The 22451-nt window shown below is 36.0% G+C and overlaps 1 protein-coding gene across 3 annotated transcripts; it reads left to right on the top strand.

The window, feature by feature from the left end:
* The first annotated feature begins 32 nt into the window (after positions 1–32).
* On the top strand, positions 33–22384 carry LOC135470106 (endosome/lysosome-associated apoptosis and autophagy regulator family member 2-like). 3 transcript variants are annotated; one of them, XM_064748862.1, is made up of 24 exons: positions 33–401; positions 1717–1840; positions 6135–6351; positions 7316–7463; positions 7766–7855; positions 8119–8218; positions 8302–8451; positions 8883–8971; positions 9445–9730; positions 10135–10352; positions 11006–11067; positions 11510–11692; positions 12096–12314; positions 12657–12798; positions 13074–13094; positions 13845–13945; positions 14411–14490; positions 14795–14834; positions 15154–15396; positions 16231–16300; positions 16683–16765; positions 17898–18087; positions 18486–18506; positions 19689–22384. In XM_064748862.1, the coding sequence occupies exons 1-24, from the start codon at positions 300–302 to the stop codon at positions 19743–19745; spliced, it is 3036 nt and encodes a 1011-aa protein (XP_064604932.1). In that variant the 5' UTR covers positions 33–299; the 3' UTR covers positions 19746–22384. The 3 variants fall into 3 exon arrangements, with proteins under 3 accessions (XP_064604932.1, XP_064604933.1, XP_064604934.1); XM_064748863.1 differs by lacking the exon at positions 13074–13094; XM_064748864.1 differs by lacking the exon at positions 18486–18506.
* Positions 22385–22451: the final 67 nt, after the last annotated feature.

Below are 22451 nucleotides of genomic sequence, written 5' to 3'. Positions count from 1 at the left end.
CACATGAGTTGATGTCGCAGCAGGTATAAGTCTTCTGGGCTAATAATCACAGGTGGCATCATTTTGACATGCATATTTTCAACCATATGGTTTTATGCTGACGGCTTTTTTTGTAATAGCGGACATGATTGTCTGTCCCCTGAACTTATCGCCATTTTGCCTCAGCCTTGTTGTATAAACGCTGCTAATAACCCAAGTCAACGCCTGCATAGATTGAAGTACATGTGAAATTCTGAATGCTGTTGCTGTTGTTGTGTTTGTTTTGACAAGAGGTCGGCTAAAGAATTATCTGACAAAAGATGTATCTAGCCACGATGGCTTACAGCAATAAGCTCAGGTTTGCAGCTGTTCTTCTCATCGTTACTGTTGTGGCAGGAGATCAGACGAGGACATGTCAGCCGGTAAGTTATGTGTGACATGAAGAAATAATACTGTACGATTTATTTTATAATATAGCTTGCGATTTAATAAGATATTTAATTTCTTAGAATTAACGTCATGTATGGTTTGTAAATAGACACATTATTGTGTGCAGAATTAGAAGCATAATTAAATGTTGGGCCTACTTATTACAACATAGGTTGATAGCGAATGTAACGGTTATATTTTGTTTAAAAAATAAAAAAATTTTATTTGAAGACCACTGTCTCTCACCAATATGGTGTTCAAATCTGTTTGTCACATCTGATGAAGTTAGTCAGTAATTTATCAAAGTTAGGTTTTCTTTTGGAATCTAGTGTCCTCCGCCCATAAAACTGACCACCATTGTATAAACAAAGAATTCTTGATTATGGTGTTCAACAACAATCAGATAAATACTCATAGTGTGGATGTCAACAAAGTATAGCGTGGGTATTATGTTGCCTTGAAGCCAAGTTTTGTATTACCTATTATTACATAAGTAAAGCCACAATTGTAATAGGAAGCATCAGAATCTTTGTGGTCTCAAGTAAAAAGTATTGGAGTTGGTGACAAACTTAGTGAATTTGAAAGATTATACAATAGGCCGATGCATTAAAGATAATATTGGTACTAACACCAGCTTACTTTTTATGATATGTTCTTTAGAGTCAAGACGAGCACATTTCAAGCTATGCAAAAATATATAATGTCTCGATTTAGTTTAGTTTGTGGACTGGTTGAGAGAATATATGACCGCAAATGTTGGCCTGAGATCAGACCTGGTTCGGGTCATACTGAAGACTTTAATATAAAAAAAATGGTACTTGTTGTTGCCTCCCTTTGCTCTCAACTCGGCAAGGAAACAGAACTGGTTGGCCTTGTGTCAGTATAATGTGACTGTGAAGTGTCATATCTGGTATCTTTGACATGATACTTCAGTGCAAGCAGCACTTTGGAGGCATGGATTCGCCCTGCCACAAGAGGGGTTGCATGTATTATCATCACCCAAGCAGTACAATAACCAGTCAGCCATATTGGAGACCTGTCAATGTGGGCTGATAGTGGCAGCACTCCAGTATAGCTGATAGAAGTCATGCAACCCCTCTGTATGTACAGACGTAATGAATCCTCATCCTCATATGACTCTTCAGTCATATTCATGGATTTGAAAATAGTTTTAAGTCTTCTTATAACATGTCTGGATATCTGAAAATGTCCATGTTTTGAATAGCGTCCAGGCTCTAATTTCAGTAGTAAATGAGTGTAATGACTGTTCTGTTTGTGTAATTGTACTTGCATTTTCTGGTTGTACAGGAAGACTTTCATTATGAGTACACTGAATGTGACAGCAAGGGAGGTCGATGGAGGGTGTCTGTCCCCAAACCCGACTTCTGCAGTGGAGGTGCCCCCAATCCCCCAGTGCGCGGAAAGGATTGCTGTATGTATCTATCTGCACATATGTGTACTGTAGTGTAGCACATGTACATTTATATTCTGCATTTTATTCTTATTTGTTCATGTTTTGTTCATTTGTTGTGGTCTTACATTGTGTATATGTTAGCATTAATTTGCTAAATTAATACTGTCTTGGCTAACATGAATATGTACAAATATAAGTCATAACATTTGTGGAGTAATCTAAGTAATTATGCAGTTTTTACATAAGATGGCTGTGTAACATTGAGCCAATTTGGTTTTTTTTATGTAGATTATTAATACCTAACTTCACATTAATCTCAGTTACCCTAATTGACCTAAAAATTCAAACATTTTCAGAGGCAAATAAATGTCATGAGTCATTATCTCTGGTAAAATTTACATTTTCCCAGTAGGATACTATCCAACCTTCCAAATACCTCTCAAAACACCTCCCTAAAATCAGTAGAAATCCCAGAAACTGTTAAAGTGAGCCACTTAATCGTGGATGAAATTTTTGGTCATTTAGGGTAGGTAGCAGGGTGATGGTGCAGCTTATACCGCTTATAGGCTGTACTAGTGAAAGCTGTACTGAGCTTGAACTCTTTGTTTTGAGTGTAGTTTCCACAGAAGCTAAGCAGATCATCAGTAAACATGTGACCTGGGAACAGGGAACAGGGAACAAAAAACCAACAACAGCAGCTGTTACATACCATGACTTTATTGCTTTATCCTGTAATCAGTAGAATACTCATAACTTAAATGAGGTGAGCAACAATCTAAAGTATGTGGAGTTTATTATTGTACTAGTCATTCATTGCCAGGCGAAGGTCTGATTTTGGACAAGTAACAGCTGCTAAGAGCCATTGTATCAAGTTTCAAAGTAAAACAAGTTAACTGAATTTGCTATTGTGAGTCATTTCCTTATGCTGGGTTATGTAAATATCCATGGGGGACCATTATCATACTTGATATCTATCACAGTAATTGTTATATGCATGCACATATATACATGCATCAGACTCAGATAGACAACCACAATGTTTTTTTTTTTTTTGATCCCTGATAATTCACGTTTCAATGTTGTTAGCTTGCCTGTACAAAATGCTTCAGCTTACATACAAAGTATTGCCGTCTGAGATTAAGCAAACTGTAGAGTTACTTTTTCTGCATTGACCTAGTCTTGCCTTTGAAGTAACTATCTAACATTCAGGGAAAGGGATATTCAAAGATCAAGTGTGTATGAATATGACTACTTGTACTTTATAAATTTCAACACTAATTAACATTGAATTTTCAATGTCCCGTTATCTCAAAAGCAACCTCATAATCATATCTCCTAGAGGTGAGTTTCTTGTACTAGTATTGCAATCATATCTATGTAATGCTATCTTAAAGAGCTACTACAGTGTGAAGACCTAAATGTCTTAAAAGGAGGGTTAAATGATATGGATTGAGGTAGTCCAAATTGCTTTCTTAAATTATGAAAAAATGGCAGTGTATCAAAACTACTGTTACTAGTTTTGAGGGATAGTAAGGAAACAAAAGTTTTCTGTCGTTTCCAATTTTACCTGTTGTGACGTCATGCAAGAATACTTGCCATCACCCGTCCCTAACGTATAGCAGCAAATAACGTCGCAGTTTCAAACGCGCATGACATCATTCCAGCATAACTGCCTTACTCCACGTCACATCTACTTGACTCATCATCACATAAGGAACATTATCACGTCACATCAGGAAAATTTTACAGAAACTGTTGAAGACTTTATTTTTGAGGACTCTTCATTTATATGAGTTAAATAGTGTTATTCTTCATAAATCTTTTTGAACCCTAGGGTATCCCTCATATCATTTTAATATTTCCGCAGAGCTTCTCTTAGGACTGAAGTAGCACTTTAAGTTTATTCATACACTATTGCTGTATACTATAGTTTGTTGATTGCAATTGTCAGCTACTGTATACATGTACCTGGGTTTGGCATAAATGCGTGAATGTGGCGATAACAATGCGTCTAAAATTCAGGAAATTTCCCCCAAATATAAAATGAAATAAAACAAAAGACACTCATCATTTGACACTCAATTTGACCAGTGTAACCATTATAGCACACCTAGCACTAAAAAGAATTAGATTTTAGCTGCATGCTGAACTGGGAAGCTGTTCTTCAGATCTACAGCATTCAGTGTTCCGCACAGCTTCCCACTTGAAACACTGACTGTTCAGTGTCATTTCTCAATGATATCCGTTTATGTAAATATGCGTATAATGACAGAATGCTTTAAAATCTTTGAGAATGTAATAGTATCCATCTTTAATGTACATGTACAAATACAGAAATGGTGAACTATTACAGTTCAAATCATTATTAGGTTGAAAGGATTTGTTTGACAAATGGCTTGGGTCTTTCTGTCCACATTTTAAGTTCAAACCAAGTAAATTCAAACTACCACATTGGATCTAAAATGTCCCCATCCAGGAAAATTGGTACTGGTACCACCGGCACATTACATGTATATGTGTAGAACAGGCCACAGTGAACCCCCAGGTCAGTGCTACTGTAAATAAATAGATCCAGTACAGGCTACTTGGGGAGTAGAGCTTTTGGACCACAGTGTTGGCAAGCTCCCAATATTGTCTGGATAATTCACTTTCAGCTATATTACAGCTAGCCATTAGAACATGGGGAATTATATGAGGCTAATAGCCCTCATCTGGGAATTATGTGACCAAGCCTATGTAAAGGGGTTGTAGGGTCACCGTGTACACATGTGGGCTGGCTGTGAGCATGGGTTTAGCACAGCTGTTGTGGAGGGATGTATATAATAATCTCATGAGTATAATACAGATAAGGTCACACATTCTGTTCGTGATAAATATGGCACGTTTAGTATGGAGCCGTTTAAATTGTCCTGACATACATGTTAGTCATTATATACATATACATATCTAGGGCTTATCAAGTATTACATATTCTTCTGACTTAGGCAGTTTGGTAATTACATGTATGTATATGCCAATGGTGGGAAAAATGGAATTTTGGTGGGAACTTAACAGATTGGATTGCAAATGATGATACAGATAGTCCTTTATCAATAACATCTTACCTTTCAATCCAACCTTCAGTGGATCTAATGCAGCTTAGGGAAAAGCACAGATGGAGAACCCAAAGTAAACACCAGAAATATGAGCAAATGATTGATTGAATGTTTTAAATATGTCTATTGTTTTTCAAGTTTTCTGTGTACGGGACAATTCCTTCGTGGCTACTGTGCTACACTGTGGCTGTAAAAGGGACCTTTATTTTCCAAAATAAAACCAGTATATTCCAGTGTTATCTGCATCCAGTTATCTACTTGATGTGCAGAATAGCTTAGCACAATAACCTTGTTAGACATGCTTGTTATTTGTGTTTTTCTGGAACCCTACAGTATACATATAACGTGCCTCGCTTGGCACAATTCTCCTAAGGATGACTTAATTGAAGTTGAAATATTGAGGTTGCGGAAATGAATTTCTTCTGAGTTACTTAGCTTACTGCATCTATTTGTTTTGCATCCATTGTGACTTGGTGCCTGCCATGGCAGGATGTATGTTATGATGTACCTGCTCTTTTTAACTTACTATAAATTAACTCTTCAAACACCCTAATGACACACACGTAAATGAATGTTCATGTGATCAGTATGATCTAAAGTAGAAAATAAGTGACCATCAGCATTTATTTGAACATCAGAATTAAGACCTTTTGAGGGGAAGCTTCATATGCTTGTACGCAAGTTCTCTCTCCTCTACGTGTACTTAAATTTAATAATTCATTTTCTTTGTACCATTGCAGACAAGCTCATTGAGTTGCTTGAATAGTGAAAAGAACTGGTGAATGTTTTAGTGGTTGTATCATTCTACATGTACATGTATGAACTGTACAGTTAACATGGAGATCACATTGCTGAACATCAGCCATCTCAGGTTAACTTATGTACACCATCAGATTATGTTTCTAATGAGTTATTTGTTGTGGCAGAAGGTACTCAACAAAGGATTGGCACAGTGGATGAAGTACATGGACATGTATACATATAGCAGTGTCTCAACTGTATATTCATGAGCAATTAGTAATTAAGGAGGGGGGGGGGGGTCGCGATGTAAAGTAGCTGAATTGAATATAATATTAAAATTCTGTATGGTTAAATGATCAAAGTGTCTAGAACAAATGGTTGTGGGATTGTTTGGCGGACAGCTACATGGTGTACTGTGTTGCTGTACTCTGGTGTTCTCTACTGTTGCTGTAAATGTTCTTAATTTCTACTTGCAGCCTTTACATGTGATTCAGGCCAGTTTCTGGATATCCAGGATCAGGAATGCCATGCTTGTAAGCCTGGAACCTACTCCCTAGGAGGAGGAATTCGTTATGATGACTGGACATCATTGCCCCAGGGGTTCTCTGTAGAGAGTGAGAGTCTTGGCATGTCCTCACCTGGGGGATGGGTCGGAGATGACAAGCCTGACAACAAACAGACCAACTGCACTGAGTAAGTCTGCTATAGTCAATATTAAATCACTACTCACCTGGTGCAGTGAGTAGTATATTGTAGGATAAACTTGAAAGCAATTATAAAATTCAGGGGTGCACTTATTCAAACTGTTTTCTAAAGAAATGGGATTTCTCTAAAGAAATGGGATATTTGTTAATTTTTACAGACATAGTGTAATGAAATCCTGTAATGTAATAATTACAATATGTACACTATGGGTAGCACTTGCCAAACATAATGTGACATCATTACATTAAGTGTATAGTATAATAGTGTCATATTAAGGGTATCATTAAAGGTAGTCTTCATTGAGTACACATTTTTTCTCTGAAATCTGCCCGGTGGGCTCCCTTTAAAATGATATTTGGTTCAAAACATTGTACTTGTCCTGCTGCTTACTGCAACGCTCTTAATGTGTATAGAATTGTATAGGCCTCATTCTATGATAATACTGTTTCGTTTTAATTTGTTTTTGCATTATATTTGAATAAGTGAACTTTCATTAATTGTTAAAGGTTCTGTATTCTACATCTTAAAAAAAAGGCGTATCAGTGAGGTTGGTGTAAGATAATGTCAAAGTTCACATACATGTATGCTGTAACAGAATATCACTGGTAATCACTACATAGTGCTGAAAGCGGTAAACCTAACTAAAGGTAAACATTTTCAAATGCAATACATGCAGCTGTTTTAACAATACATCAGCATTGAATTGATAATTTATTCCAGGGTTGCACTGTAAATGTAGTTTTGTTTATCGTGTCTTGGCAGGATATTAAAGTGGCTTTTTCTAGGAATCAATAATATGGACAAAGAACACTGACATGTGATTTCTATGGCATCATTTTATCTGATCGCTCGATTGATTACCTGGCTAGGAGGGGAATGAGGACTCATTTATCTCTTAAGCTGATCCATTGTAGCATAGCGGATGTTTATCTGACTCTTTTCTTGATTACAGTGAAGGCTGGCGTCCAGAGGGGGATTATGTTGCTGTGTACAGTGGACCTTGTTCCAGTTATCTTGTTTACTCAGCAACACTTGTGAAACCTGGAAGTGTGGTCTTTGAATACCAGTTCAATGATGCAACAACATTTTTTCATTTTGTAGTAAGTTCTACAAGTCATAAATAATTCATGTAGAATGAATGCAAAAAAAAAAAAACACAAAAAGAAGAAACGAAAATATATTCAATTTGATGTTGTAGGTTAAAGGAATAATCACTGTAAACATCTCAATCTGTCAATGTTAACATATAAAAACATTGTGTAAGGAGTTCATCCCTGGACTTCCTCCTACCATGATGCTGGCTGCTGTTGTATAAAGAGAAATATTCTTCACAGAGCACGAATCAAACAGATAAGTAAATATATGGCCTATGCATATAATCAGTTTGATTTATCTTGTTTAGGCTCAGAATGACAAGTGCCAAGGTGCCCATGAAAATGAATCTTCAAAGTGGCCATCAGTTTGTAAGAAGGGAGAATGGAAAACAGTCCGAGTGAGTACTAACCAGATGAATGAACATTAAAAGCTGCCAAGAGAATTGAAATAAATTAACCAGATTAAAGTAAAATCTTGTAATGGAATTTTTTTGTTTGTTTGATCATAGTGTGTTGTACAGTATACACTGTATTTTGATAGAGAACAATTTTGGGTGTTAAATTAAACTAAAGAAATGAAAACACATAGGATTAATCAGTAAGTAACACATGTTTCAAGATTTTATTTTCTAGCTGTTTTTTTTGTTGTGACCTATCACAGGTACCATTGAAGACAGGAGTGAATGTTCTGTACTGGAAACGAGTCAACTTCGGTGGAATCAACCATGGACCTATCTTTGTACGAAACATTGAGATTGAAGGTATGTAATGCTAATTTCATGCGCTAGTCACTTGAAAACATGTCAGTAGATTTGTCTGTAATTTGATGGTTTTATATCTCCAGGTGTGGCATACACCTCACAGTGTTCTACCTGTAAGGAAGGTACCTACAGCAGTGAAGGCGCCACAACCTGCACGCCATGTGATGCCAACACTTATTCCCAGAGAGGAGCTATCAGCTGCACACCCTGTAACTCTGCAACAGAATACTCCAGTAAGTCTTGTATTCCTTGGTCACTGTTATGTTGACTTTTTCTGGTATCGGTTTGCAATGCACTGACCCATGAGTGCATTCCTGGCCTGGGACATGGAGTTAGTAGATTTCCCTCACTCTTGACAATCAGCTGTTAAAGGCTCTCATAGGGCCATTTGTGATGTCTAGCATGCGTTGAATTTGTCTTCCACCAATACGGTGTGCAAATCAGGATTTCAGACAAGGAAAAATTTTTCAGTAAGTGCCCAGAGGTCTAGTTTACAATGGACATTTCAGTTTCCTCCACCCATAAAACTTACTGCCGTCAAATAAGTATAAAGCTCTTGAGTTTGGCATTAAACAACAGTCAATTGACCTATCAATCAGACCTCATGTGCAAAAGAACTTTTCATCACTGATTCAAATTGTATTTGTTTTGGAACTATTTGTAGGAAAGGGTGCAGCTAGGTGTGAAGCTCGACCAGCCTGTACTGCTTCAGACTACTATGAGTACCATACCCCGTGTGATGACACCCAAAAGGTAACATACACACTCACAAGTGTGTCAGCATGGCTGATGTTTTGTGTTCAGAAAGAATAATTTCAGTGCAGCTTGTTAGGCTCAGGCTGGATTAACTTTAAAAGGTGTTTTTGTTTGTTTGGGTTTTTTTTTTGTTTGGTTTTGTGTTATTATTGGCTGGCATTGATTAATTCTTGGCCTGACAAAATAAAAATTATTATTCATATCAACTCTGGTATTTAGCCAGGCCACCCAGAGAACTGCAGGCCTGATGGAAAAGATATAACAAACTATAAGATATAATAATTAAAAAAAAAAGGGGGGGGGGGTCAAAAATCAGTCAAAATAAAATGAAAAACAAAATATTAAAATAATTAGTAATTAATTACTAATTTTCATAACAGGTTAATCGGTCATTTTCATGACAGGTTTTTATCTGATTACCTTAATTTGCATGCTACATTTTAAAGCAAATATACATGTATTTTTTCCAGACCAAGATAAGTTACAAATGGATTCAGCCACAGATCTGCAGAACAGACTTGCCCAACTCGGTTCAGCTGCCAGCAGAAGGACCTCCTACAGACTGCCCTCCCTGTAATCCTGGTATGCAGATGATTGAAAACAAAGGATGCCAATTTTGCCCACCCAATCAATTTTCTGAAGGGGCATTGCCTTGTAAACCTTGTCCAGGGAGCACCTCTCCAAACAATGGCTATTACTACCAGTGGTGGAACACAATGCCTCCAAACATCACAACTGCCTGCTTCACACTGTCAGGTATGTGTCGTGACGCCTGCTCATGGTACTAGCATTTAATTTGTATTGTATGTTCTCAGGGATGAAAAAAAAAATTAAAATACCGCTTCGGAGGTAAACATTTCGGATGTACTAACTTTTATTTGGAGATATTATGATCAGACAGGTTTGAAAAGGGATCGTGTTGTATAGTCAAATACCAAATATTCTTGCCTTATAAATATTCTTGCATAAGGCATGATTGTCCTTGTTAAAGTTTAATCATGTGTGTTTTACTACTGTTCTGAGGGTATAACTCACAGGTAGTGTGTCGTATTAAAATTATCACATATAGGTTTACTGTGGGCATCATCATGAGCTCTGGTGGTGCTGTTATTTTCAGAACTGTCATGTCTATTATTTAAAGCATCGCACCAATATTTTAGATGACGGGTGTGAGGTGGAGGATGGCTGGATCCCAGCTGGAGATCACGTCCATACTGGCCAGGCTAAGGTCCCAGACTCCTACTTCATACTCAACGTAAATGTTGGCCAGTTCCGGTCCAAGGCTATAAAGCAGGAAGGGGGGAAAGCAGTCTACGGAGAAGTAACTTTTGTCTTTGAAATGAACTGTACAGGAAAGTGCGCCCTTAGTTTTGCTCAGGTGAGAGTGTGTGTGCTGACAGGTTAACAATGTTTACATGTGGTTATAGATTGATGGAGAAGTGTTATCTTGAAGCCTTTAGAATGAATGAGTGAGTTATTATGGCTCAACACCACATTGGCAGTATTTCAGTCACATCATGGCAAGTTGAGGAGCCATTAGAAGGAGATATTTGTACTCAATGAGTATTGAGTTAAATGAAGGGAGCAACAGCTAGTGATGTGTGCTTAAGTAAGCTCAAGTCTTTCTTGCTGCTGCCTTTTTTTTTTTGTTAAACATAGTATGTGAATCAGCTTTGTTTATTGGACTAACATTGGGCTCTGCTTGGTTTCCTTCCGCCATAATGCTGGCTACTCTCTTATAAGTAAAATATTTTTGAGTACAATGTAAAACACCCATCAAATAAATAAAGAAATGAACATGAGTCTTGGCCTATGATAGTTAAAGATTGTTTATGATAGTGAGCTGTGTTTTATATTACATATGATCTGAATAAAGTTCAGGTAGGCTTTCTTGAAAAGTGATGTTTTTTTGCAGAATGATACACATACGAAAGACAGGAGCTCGAAGTACAACAAAGTTTTTTTCTGATAATTTGTATGTGAGAAATGCATGAATTTATGAAGATGGCTATTGTTTGTCTTTCTGTTTAGGAGTCAGCTGATGCCGTTTTGCTACAGAGCTGGGAGGGAACCCAAAAGAGACAAGAATACAAGTAATGTAGAGTACATGTAACTTGATTTTTGTCATAGATCTGTAGCAGTGTCATGTGTATGTATACTTCACTTCACAAATGACAATACATGTTAGATTGTAGGACCTTTGTTGATTCCTAAGTGTCCAGTTTTTCAGATCAGTCTTACTTTTACTTAATACTATTTGTTTCGTGTGTTATTTTTTACATTTGTACATGTCTTGCTCTATGCTGTAAAATTGGCCGCAGGGTTCAGATATCATGTGCAGTAATTTCAAAACTCTTTGTGGTAACTTCCGATACTGTCTGTTGTATGTTTTTGTACAATAATCTTGGTTACATGAAGATAACATTATCTTGGTGGTTTCCATGTACCCAAATAATGCTATGCATTGATGATAGCATTAATAAGTAATGAAATGCGCAGCAGACCTAAGCTAAAGTTTACTAATGTATTTTTCAGGCACAGGGTGACTGAGTTAAACGACTACGCTTTTTCCTTTGCCTTCCGTCCTGGGCAGAGCCATAAGGACCTCGGGAGAAACAACTTTGCTAAGATATATTCCATTGAGGTGACAAACATCGGGGACAATCAGGGCGGAGCTAGATCCTGTCAGTCTTGCCCAAGAGGAGTCCAAGACAACGGGTCAGACATCTTGCATGCTTACATTCTTCACAACAATCAAAGTGTCATATGATAATATGCACTATGTGCTGCATTGACACATATTCGTTAGATGGTTTTCAGCTAATACACATTGTTGCCCCAAATAATGTCTGTGGAGTCCCTGTTGACTGTGTGATCTATAGGGCCATTGCTGTTCACCAGTGATATTTCCAGTTCTGTTCCAGCTCTTGATAGAAGGGCTGTAGCTTGACAGTTTATGGCAGAGTGCACTAGTTTAGGAATATTTTATCGCCTTACTAAGACTGATACATGATCAAGAGTTGGTCTAATTTTGCCTTGCATAAATTTCATGCCGTCATGTACATGACCCAGGGTAAAGTATAAAACAGCTATCCATAGAAGCAACTCTTTGTGACTGCAGATGTATCCCCTGTCCCGATGGCCACTTTGTTGACCCTAACACCACAAAGTGCACGCCCTGCCCGCAAGGAACCGTTGTCCTTGGTGACAGCTTCTGGGGAAAGAAATCTTGCCAGACATGTGGATCAGGACTCCAGCCATTCAATGGGAATAAGTGTGCCTCAGACTGCAAATTCACAAATGCTGCTGGACGGGAGTTTGATTTCACAGAACTAGGAAAGTGAGTCATAGCTTTTGTCTTCAAACACATTGAATTCCAAATGTAATAGATGTAGAATTTTTAGGTATGAAGTTTTAGGTGTGTTAACAGTATACCCTTAAAGTTATTGTCAGGTATACTAATATTAAAAAATATATAATCATTAAAATAAAATTAGATAAAAAGGGATTGACCAAGTTTTAGGTTTTTATTTAACTGGGATCATAATGTAAGCCATGCTTGGGGGCACTGGAGTAACATGTATTCCAGACTTGCAAATTACAATATGTTTTGCCTCCATAATCTTGTGGCATGTGTTGTGTTAACAGCAAGTCATTACATGGACTTGATGCTGTGTTGTAGATACAGCCATTACATAGATGGTACAAGGCTCTTCACCTCTAGTGGCACAAAATATGTTCATGGGTTCAACATCAGTCTCTGTGCTGGTCATGATGCCTTTCCACAGGCAACTTGTGTCAACAATGTTACCTTTGAGGAGGCGGTGAGTTGTTTATTTTGTTTCAGGTTTCAGTCTTTAGTGTGTTTGACAGCACAGTTAGCATGAAAAGATTTTGATACATCCAGCATGATTTTGTTTGAAATAAGCAAAAAAACATAACAACATGTTATATATCTAGATCTGTGTGTGTTTGTATTTATGTTCTGTATTACTGAGTTTTAACTATTCTATGCATGTATCTATCATAGTTTGATGGTGATATAACTTTACAACCATTGATTGTTTATACTAATTAGTAACTTTTGCATTGTGAACAGGAAAATGGTCTTGGATTATCTGTAGGTTGAATTATTAGTATCTGGCTTATTGAAGAGAAAATTTTTTTTTTTTGCTTTTCTTGAATGGGGTTCCCGGTATACACGGTTTTATTGGTGATCGGGTTAACTTTGAAGATGCTTTTAGATGTTGACGATGTCGTGCACGTTTATTTTGTACTTAATATTGGGATGTTGGTTTTATCCATTTATGGTTATTTACTGGTATAAGCTCAGTGCGTCAGGAGTGGAGGAGATTCGAAGACTTAAAGTTAATTGACAATTCTGATTAGCATGGGGTTTCACAGTGTTTTCATTTGCAATTTGCAATTATCATTTGCACATACCTTCTATACCTATTACTTCTGTGATGGAATGATCAAGCTGCTGTTGCATGTGCATCTCACACTTTCTTACCTGTATTTTGTTTTTCTATTATCCACACAAATGGTTAAGAAAAAATCAAAATATGGTTTTATGCATTTTATGGTCTAAAAAGAACTACTAATTTGGTTTTTGAGAAATTTGGCCAGTATAAGAAGCACTAAGTGTTTTCTAACGTGTTAACCTTCTGTCAAATGCCACACAAATGATATATTTGTGGTAATCTGTAGACCATTTATACAATTAGATGCAGGTAATACATTATGCAGATGTAGGTGATTTTGTCATTCAGTTAATATTTAAATTGTCATTTGAAATTTTTTTATATGTATATTTGAATTAGTTCATCAGATGAATTGTTTACAATTTGTATGTGTTATCTTTGTTCAGATTTTCCAAAGCCCAAATGAGGTAAAGGGTGCTGTCTGTCGGTCAACAATGATACCTGCTCGTATGAATCACAACATGGTCCTTTCAACACAGCCAGCCAGGTAAAATACGTATTTTAGGATAACTTCAAGACTGCTGTCATACAAAAGAAGAATATGGCATGACTGACATTGCTGTTTGTAACTCAAACCTGGTTTAAAGTAAAAATGTGCAAGAACATGACAGTATCGGTGTATATTTATTCTTGAGTGCGGCATAAATCACCAAGCAAATAAGTAAATAAATATGTTTTTGTATCACATACACATGGATTTTACTGAGGTCAATTATTAAGCCAATAAAAGGGAGGTTTATAGTTCCATACAATGTACGCAGGATAACACACTTGATCAATGGTTTGGGATATCCCATTTGGTTGAAAAAATGAACTAGAATATTATTAAAAATATATAGCAGTGTCTATAATTAGATTTACACTTTTTCCAAATACTCTCGGAATCATTTTTCCTTTAGAACAACACATACTAGTAACTTAGTTTTTCTCAGTTGTATGTTTTGTGTTTTAGTCTGGGAGATTATCTGCAGAAGATTGTGACCAATGCCAGCCTTACGGAGATGTACTCAGAGGAAGGCTTCAGTGTTGAAGGTAAGTAGTTATGTATGTCTATGAAATCACAATTGAATATTATAGCTGTCCTATTGTAAAATTTGGGGAACCCAGATATATAACTCTTACTATCTAAATGTATAACATGTGACATAAAAGCCATATTAAAACAAGGGTGAAAAAAGATCATACAGCTTGTGTCTAAATGGCATTGGGTGGGAAAGGTTCATAAATAAACAAGTTGTTTACTTCTGACTTTAACACGAGTAGGGAAAAACAATGTGCTGAATTTTTATGAGGTTCTGGAAGTTGAGATTAGGAGATTCCTCATTTTTTTTTTAAGGCATTGAAGAAGACATCCATTTCTACTATCGTTCGGACAGGTAACTGTTTACTTTCTAATTCTTTCAGTAATCATATGCAGATCTTTATCAAAATATTCAAAGCTGACACTCAGCGTCAAGCTGATCATATCATCAAGCATTTTGTGCTGTGGTGCTCCATTAAGTATAACCTAGTATTTCTAAGAAATTTTATCTCCTTGTACGTGTACAAAGTGTTAAAACTTCTAGTTTACTCAAACCTGAAGTTTCTTTCTTGTTTTCCAGTAAACATGGAGATACTGTGTGAAGTGATAGAAATGATATTAAACTCTAAACAATGAGACGAAGCTTTTTCCTCATCTGTGCATTACTCTTGCAGTTCTACCGCAGCTTGTAAGGAAGGTCGTACCACCATCATCTCTCTGCGGTGTGACAACAAAGAGGATGGTAATGGCACAATTGACTTGCCCCCCAAATGCTCCGATGGAACCTGTGACGGATGTAATTTCCACTTCTTGTGGCGCACTCAGCATGCTTGTCCAATCTGCAAACCAGAGGATTACGAAGTGATTGTCGGGGAATGTATTCGAGGCACACAGATGCTGCATTATGTGCCTCCCAAGTAAGCTATTTTCTGTATCAGGTTCTCTTCTTTCTTGCAATATCAGTTAGGGTTTTTCCTGGCCAACAGAGTAACCCAATTTTAGTCCAGTTATAACATTCTGCTCAGGTTGCATGTTGATTCCACCATCAGGTAGCTTGTCTCTTGGAGGAAATGTGTCTCAGGGCATTTTATCGAGCAACTATGGACTTGGCAATGCCAGATATTTTTAAGACTCACTTTGTTATATTATATGTGTGTATTATTGAGTACATTACTACATTTTTAAATTTGAAATAATATATTTTGTACATGTTTGCCCTAAAAATTCACCTCAAAAGGTGCATTTTTGGAGGTAAGGTCATAAAGTATTACTTTTGATTCTGAAAATTACATTTTTCTTGTTGGGTATCACGCTACCTTTCAAACTAACCTAGGGGCCTCCGTGGCTCAGTCGGTTAGCGCGCTAGTGCAATGTAGTGACCCAAAAGCCTCTCACCAATGCGGTCGCTCTGAGTTCAAGACCAGCTCATGCTGGCTTCCGCTCCGGCCGTACGTGGGAAGGTCTGCCAGCAACCTGCGGATGTTTGTGGGTTTCCACCAGGCTGTGCCCGGTTTCCACCCACCATAATGCTGGCCGCCGTCATATAAGTGAAATATTCTTGAGTACGGCGTAAAACACCAATCAAATAAATAAATAAATAAATCAAACTAACCTTAACCTTTCTAAGGTCATTAGAACTCTCAAAATCAGAGAAAAGATGTATCTGAATGAAGTCATAAAGGAAATTTTAGGACAAATACTGTAAACCCTGTAATACCGTATAACACACCCACCATGTTTCGGTGTTTCAGACATTGTGTTCTCCAAGAAGAAAACAAACCTGCTATTAAGGAAAGGAAATGTTCCATGCTGCCATTTGCTGTAAGTATTGAGATTATGCTTCTTGTTTCAAGGTCTGTTCATCATTTTATATATGTATATATATATATATATATGGATTTTCAGTGATGAGATCTATCAGTATGTGTGTAAAGTGGCAAAACCTGATGTTACGTCATTTGTCAAAGGAAACAAGGCCACCATCGAAACCAAAGATTCAAATGCATACTACTAGGTTGAAAAAGTAGATCTAACTCATTTTATGGACACTGATTTATGTTTTTTCTTCTGACATGGAATTCACATTAGTGTATCCTTTGCAATTTTTTTTTGTTTTTTTTTTGTTTTTTCGAGGAAATTCTGACTGAAAATAAAGATGGGTGGATGTTTGATAATGGCTCATGTATCTGAATGAATATTGTAGGTTGAGATTGGAATCTTGGCAGGGATTGGTGTTGGCATCATCATGTGTGGATGCCTTGTCTACTGTTGGAAGAAAAACAGAAAGTAAGTAATTTTGTTTAAAATAATGAATTATCCTCCATATGATAGGTCAGAAGTTAAGTAAATTATTAAGTAAAAGAGAGTCTTCAGCAAGATTACATTAGTCAGCTTATTGGCCACTGTCATTGTTCACAGTAACCTGTGTCTATTTACAAATGTCAATGTTATTTATTTTCTTTAACTGAAATTTAATCCCCCCATCATCAGTGTTAAGTACATTATGTCAACTGTGTTTTATAGTACATTATTAAATGTAATCGTATCCATGTTGTCTTATATCATACCCCGAGTAGATCCAATAACCAGGAAAGCAATGGTAAAGTCAACGTTAGAGGTGGAATTGTAAAAAGTACTGCCTGTATTTAGCTCAGGTTTTGCACACATTTAGAACACAAGAACATGGTGGGGGTGTTCCATCATTGACGCACTGCGTGCATATTAATTAAATATCACAAATACCTTAAATATGACAATTTATGACTATATGTATTGTGTATTAGAATCAATGTTAGCAGTATTGTATGTTAGGATCAATGTTAAAGTAAGTTTTAGGAGTGTTATCTATAAAAGCACTACATGTATTCGGCTTAGTTTTTGCATATTTGTAAAACACCATAACATAAGAGGGATGTTCCATCATTGATGCGTTGTGTACATATTACAGTAAATAACAATATTCATGACTGTGCATTGTGTATTAGAATCACTGTTAAAGTAGATGTTAGGGTAGGTATCTCAAATAGTACTGCATATATTGAGCTAAGGTTGTGCATACGCGTAAAGCACAATAAGCTGAGGGGGATATTCCATCGTTGATGAGCTGTGTGCATATTAATATAAATTACAAAATTCAAGACTTAGTGTATTGTGTGCTGGAGTCAGTTTAAGGTAAATGTGAGGGGTGGTATCTCAAAAGTGCTGTATGTATTAAGCTATAAGTTATACATATATGTAAGGCACAATGACACAAGGGGGATGCTGATGCTGTGGTGGACATTAATAATCGTAAATTGTCAAATTCACAACTTAGGTACTTGAACTGATGTTTTGCATTCTATTGTCTCTTACGGGCAAGCTTTTTAATAGCCTTTTTAGTCGAGGACGTATTCTCTACAGAATATTGTAATTTTTGCAGACTGGAGTACAAGTACATGAAGCTTGTCGGTCAAGAGAATTCTACAGGGAAGTATGGTGAGATGGAGCTTCCAGGTGTTGACTCATGTGGTCTGGATGAAGGGGAGGAAGAACAGTTTGATGCAGTGCACTTCAAGGAGAGCAAGGGGAAACAACTCTTCAACAAACTGAAATTAAAGATTGGAGGAAAGGTAATTCAATAAACCTTTGCTGTGGCTTGATTTTCTTTTATCACATGGAAAGCCTTTGATATTTTATGCAGTTGCTTAGAAAAATTCTATCTTGTGAGTACAAGTGTGTGTTTATCTGTCTAGTTTATATTCCTAATTTTGTGAGTTATTATGTACTCTTTCTGTATAAACATTGCAGTTTGTAAAACTGGGTGAGTGACTACTCTTTTCATGCTGTGTGTGTTTCCTTATCTGCAGGGTGCATCATAATGCTTGCCAATTGCTTTGTATGTCGTAGAAAGTTGTACATGATTTGTCTGGTGCCTTAAGAAAGCTTTAGCTGATAATTTGTACTTAACACAAACATTTCTGGTATTGAGGGTCAATGAATAACTCTGTAACTTACTTACTAACCCTAGTATCCAGTGGAAGATTTTTCTGTGAGTATGGAATAAATATCTTTTCTCTTCATTTCCTGTTCCAACAAAGACATAATTAGAGAATTGCATGTGCTTCTTTGATGTATACTTCCCAGGGCTTTTAATCATTTCTAAGTGTACCTAAACACCTTTAAAGGAGGAGAAAACAAAACATGGAGCAAAGATTATTGGAAAGACAGTGGAAAAGATTTATGGGCCATGTTTTAGTATAATTATGTGAAGACATTTTTCTTTCACCCCTAACTGTTCTTATTGGGAAATTTATTTGTGTAATATTTTATGTAGGGGGAGTATTTAATATGCCTGAACTGATGCTACAAAAAGTTTACTGTGAAGAAAATCATGATATGGTGATTATCCCAAAATTATCATTATCCCAAAATATAGCTCGTACAGCCCCCCCCCCAAAAAATCATACATGTACACATATATTTAGATATATTTTCCATGATCTTTCTGATGATGCTTCCTGCATTTTTAATTTTCTCCCTTAATGCATTTCATCTCAATTTTTTGGTTATACATGTATATTGCCAAGAAGCTATTATCTAGGTCACCTTTACCCAGATGTAAATCTAAAATTATTTAATTTTGATTATGGTGTATAGAGAGAATTGGAGTGTCACTTTTACCCTCCCAATTTATATGTGTTAAGTAAACTCTAAGGTGCAGTAGACTTGATAAGTGGAATTCTGAATTTTGTTTTATATTTTGTTGTAATTTGGGTGTTATGGATATACCTGTATTTTTTTGTGTTCCGTGATATTTTATTTTTGAAATTGATTATTACCGCATGAATGTTCAATCATTCTACTTTCTTGTGGTTTAGAGGTCAATATTTGAGTGTATTACATGACTTGAACATTATGCAGTTTTACAAACTGTTCAATCAGGCGAGCTACCGATATTCTCAGAATGCCTTGTAACTGAATGGTCATAAGCTTGTATTTTATTCATAACTCATTGCTGTAAATTTTCTCATTTAGTTCGTTTATCAAGAAACAGTTATTTTGTTTTTTCTTCAGCAAAACTTTTTTGGCATAAGTTGTGGATTCCAAATGCTACATTTGTGTTTATGTTGAGAAAATGATGGATAATTATGAAATATGAGTTGAGTTTTCATTCTTCAGAATTATGTATACTTGTATGTATAATACTTCTAATATTTCTGTTTGTTTCTAGGATGATGACAATCCATTTGAAAGCATCGCTCTGTCAGAAAAGCAATCACTGACTTAGAGTGACAGTGTTGATGAATGGAACAACTTGAAAACTGGAAAATATTGTCGACAAACAAAATGAAAATTTTTGCGTGTGCCTGAATGTGTGATATTTGGTAGAGCCAAATACATTGTCTCTCTCATTTGGTTTCTCATTCCTCTAGTGGAATGCAATCACTCTGTTGTCCTCTAGGTTTTCTGCCGGAGCAGTGTATGTAAATAGATAGCTGTCGTCAGCACAGGGCTTTGGTGTTTTACTGTGGAAGGAACACAGTCATTCAGTTTTTAAAACCCTTTCATGAACCAAAATGAATGCCCCAATATATGTACATGTACCTTATGTTTTGAATGTTGAAAATAATTTGGTCATATATTGGTGTAAGTGGCTCTGCTCTTTGGAAGGTAAAGTGCGATGTGGAGCTTTTTGGCATGATGGATATGCTGTTTCACAGTATGAAATTTTTAGAATTCTTTCAAATCAATATATTATAAATGCCAGGGGTAATGTGTCTACCCATGATAGAGAGCCCTGTTTTTTGGTGTGAAATATGTGCCAGACTTTATGCGATGATTCATCACTCTTAATGTCTGTAACATTTGAACATGAAGGATGATACAGGTAGTATCAATATGGCACACAATGCCTTGTGAGATGTTGATTTATATCAAAGATAATGTGTTGTGATAAGCTTATAGTGAAAATATTAATCTTCCTAGCACACATCACAACTCTCACTGCTCTTCTTGCTCGAACAGACCAGAGTGAAATACATGAACAGTGTGTGTTACTGCATAGGTATAGTCTCACCTACATAATGTTGCAAAAGATCTGTTTGAGTCTAGAACGAATTTCCAGGGAATGATTACAGTATAATCAGATACTGAAAGATTTGACATTGTTCGCATTTTAGGGGGCCTGGATGCTTTGTTGAAACTGAGAGTATGTGTTGTCTTTGGTGGTTTATATTTGTGGAGTGTTAGCATTCTGTTGTGGATGTGAGGTGAGAGAATAGTAGAAACATTTTAGATATACTGGTAAAGCATTTTATTTGAAGGAGAGGATTGATAAACAGAATTTATCGAGGATAAAAAGGAAAGAAAAACTGGAAAACGAAAATGAAAACTGAAGTGAGATTGTATATATCATGTCATTGCAAACAATGTGCCAGTGCTTGCACTTAATTTTATGTTTACTATTACATATTTTTTTTTTTTGTTTAATGATGGTAAGCACTCTGTGTCTTTACAAGAGAATTTTATGGTAATCGGGTGTAAGTTTTATACTCTGTAATCTCAACACGGTGCCTTTTATATAGTCATGAGGTCTGTTTGCAAGACTATTTATTTTTCATGGACTGTCGGTTGATTAACTGTGGAGAAGATGCTTTCACTTTGTGATATACCATACCATAGATTTTAATCTGAGAAAAATGATTATTTTCATTGCATTTGTTATGCCGTCATTCTTACATTCTCACCATATTCATTTTTACTTAGTCCATAATAGTAGTTGGCAAGATCTAAGAATCCTTGTTAACTAGCATCGTCTGTGCCATGTCAAAGTGCAGGAATGGCTGTTTTACATTTATATATACACACTACTGGTAAGCCGGCTGGATTGACAGGTTGAAATTTTTTTTTCCTGTAAATGTGACTTCTACATGTTCTGTACATTTTTTTTTTCCATTTTACTCTTATCCTTCCCTGAATATCATTTAATTTTCCACTTTGTCACAATTTTTTTGTTCCTTGATGTATTTCAAATTAAATTTACCAAAAGGTGATTTAAGCTTGAGTGTTGATAATTGCCATAATTTTAGATTGTAACTCAATTATTCAACAATTAATTTCTTTGTTTTAATACATGTATAAATAAAGCAGAGCTGCTAGTTCTTTCTACCAATCTTCGTGATATGTATTATTTCATTGATGATTTTACTCAAAATAATGTATGATTGACATTCCTGATGCTACTTTCCATTGTATTTGTTATTTTTTAAGGTGTAATATATGTATTTATGAAGTATCAGCCAGACTTTCATTTACAGATAAATTTGATATTTCTAAATATGACAAGAAACATGTAAGAAAATTGCAGAGAGAAATTTAATTATCATTCATATTTTTCCAAAGAAGGTGAAAAGGACATCTCACTTGATGTTTTGGGGGAATTTATCATTTCTTATGAACAGCACTTATGGTGTTTTCATTTCAATGTGAAAGATACCCAATATACATGAAAGGATAATGCGTTGATTAAGGTATTCAAAGGTAGCAAGGTATGTAATTCTCTTTGTATACTTGACTTCATAGTACATTCTTACTGCCTATACATGATTTTTGTTTGTTAAATCCTCTTCAGTTTTCCAAGCTCTATATGTATATGATTGTGAATAGATTGATAAGATTTTTTGTGATTTTCATGGGAAATTTTAAACCAGCCTCAAAGGTATTTTTGTTTTCAGCTTGGCATTTGCTCATGATGTTTTAAATGAAAAGAAGCTTGGATTTTTATATCGTCATCATTTATTCACAAATTTACTCGGTTCACATTCCTCTATATTCAAAAATATTTAAATTGTGTTATCCATGTATATTTATTAAGCTTTGACTTAATTTACAATTTGACCAGTTAAATCCATTCATGGACCACAAATACACAGTAAGGATTTAAGAGTGCAATATTTGGTGGTTACATCCTTTGTCTGGTGGTGGTTCAGATGTT

The sequence above is a fragment of the Liolophura sinensis genome, chromosome 7 (genome assembly GCF_032854445.1).
Source record: "Liolophura sinensis isolate JHLJ2023 chromosome 7, CUHK_Ljap_v2, whole genome shotgun sequence".
Taxonomy (NCBI): Eukaryota; Metazoa; Mollusca; class Polyplacophora; order Chitonida; family Chitonidae; genus Liolophura; species Liolophura sinensis.
The sequence above is the reverse complement of the archived record's forward strand: the minus strand, read 5'-3'. Positions and strand labels throughout refer to the sequence as shown.

Bases quoted from the DNA above. Each gene is read 5' to 3' on its own strand.
- LOC135470106 (XM_064748862.1), top strand. From the start codon at position 300: ATGTATCTAGCCACGATGGCTTACAGCAATAAGCTCAGGTTTGCAGCT. The intron at 10,353-11,005 runs GTGAGAGTGTGT...CTTTCTGTTTAG, and splicing joins GCGCCCTTAGTTTTGCTCAG to GAGTCAGCTGATGCCGTTTT. The intron at 14,835-15,153 runs GTAACTGTTTAC...TTACTCTTGCAG, and splicing joins TTCTACTATCGTTCGGACAG to TTCTACCGCAGCTTGTAAGG.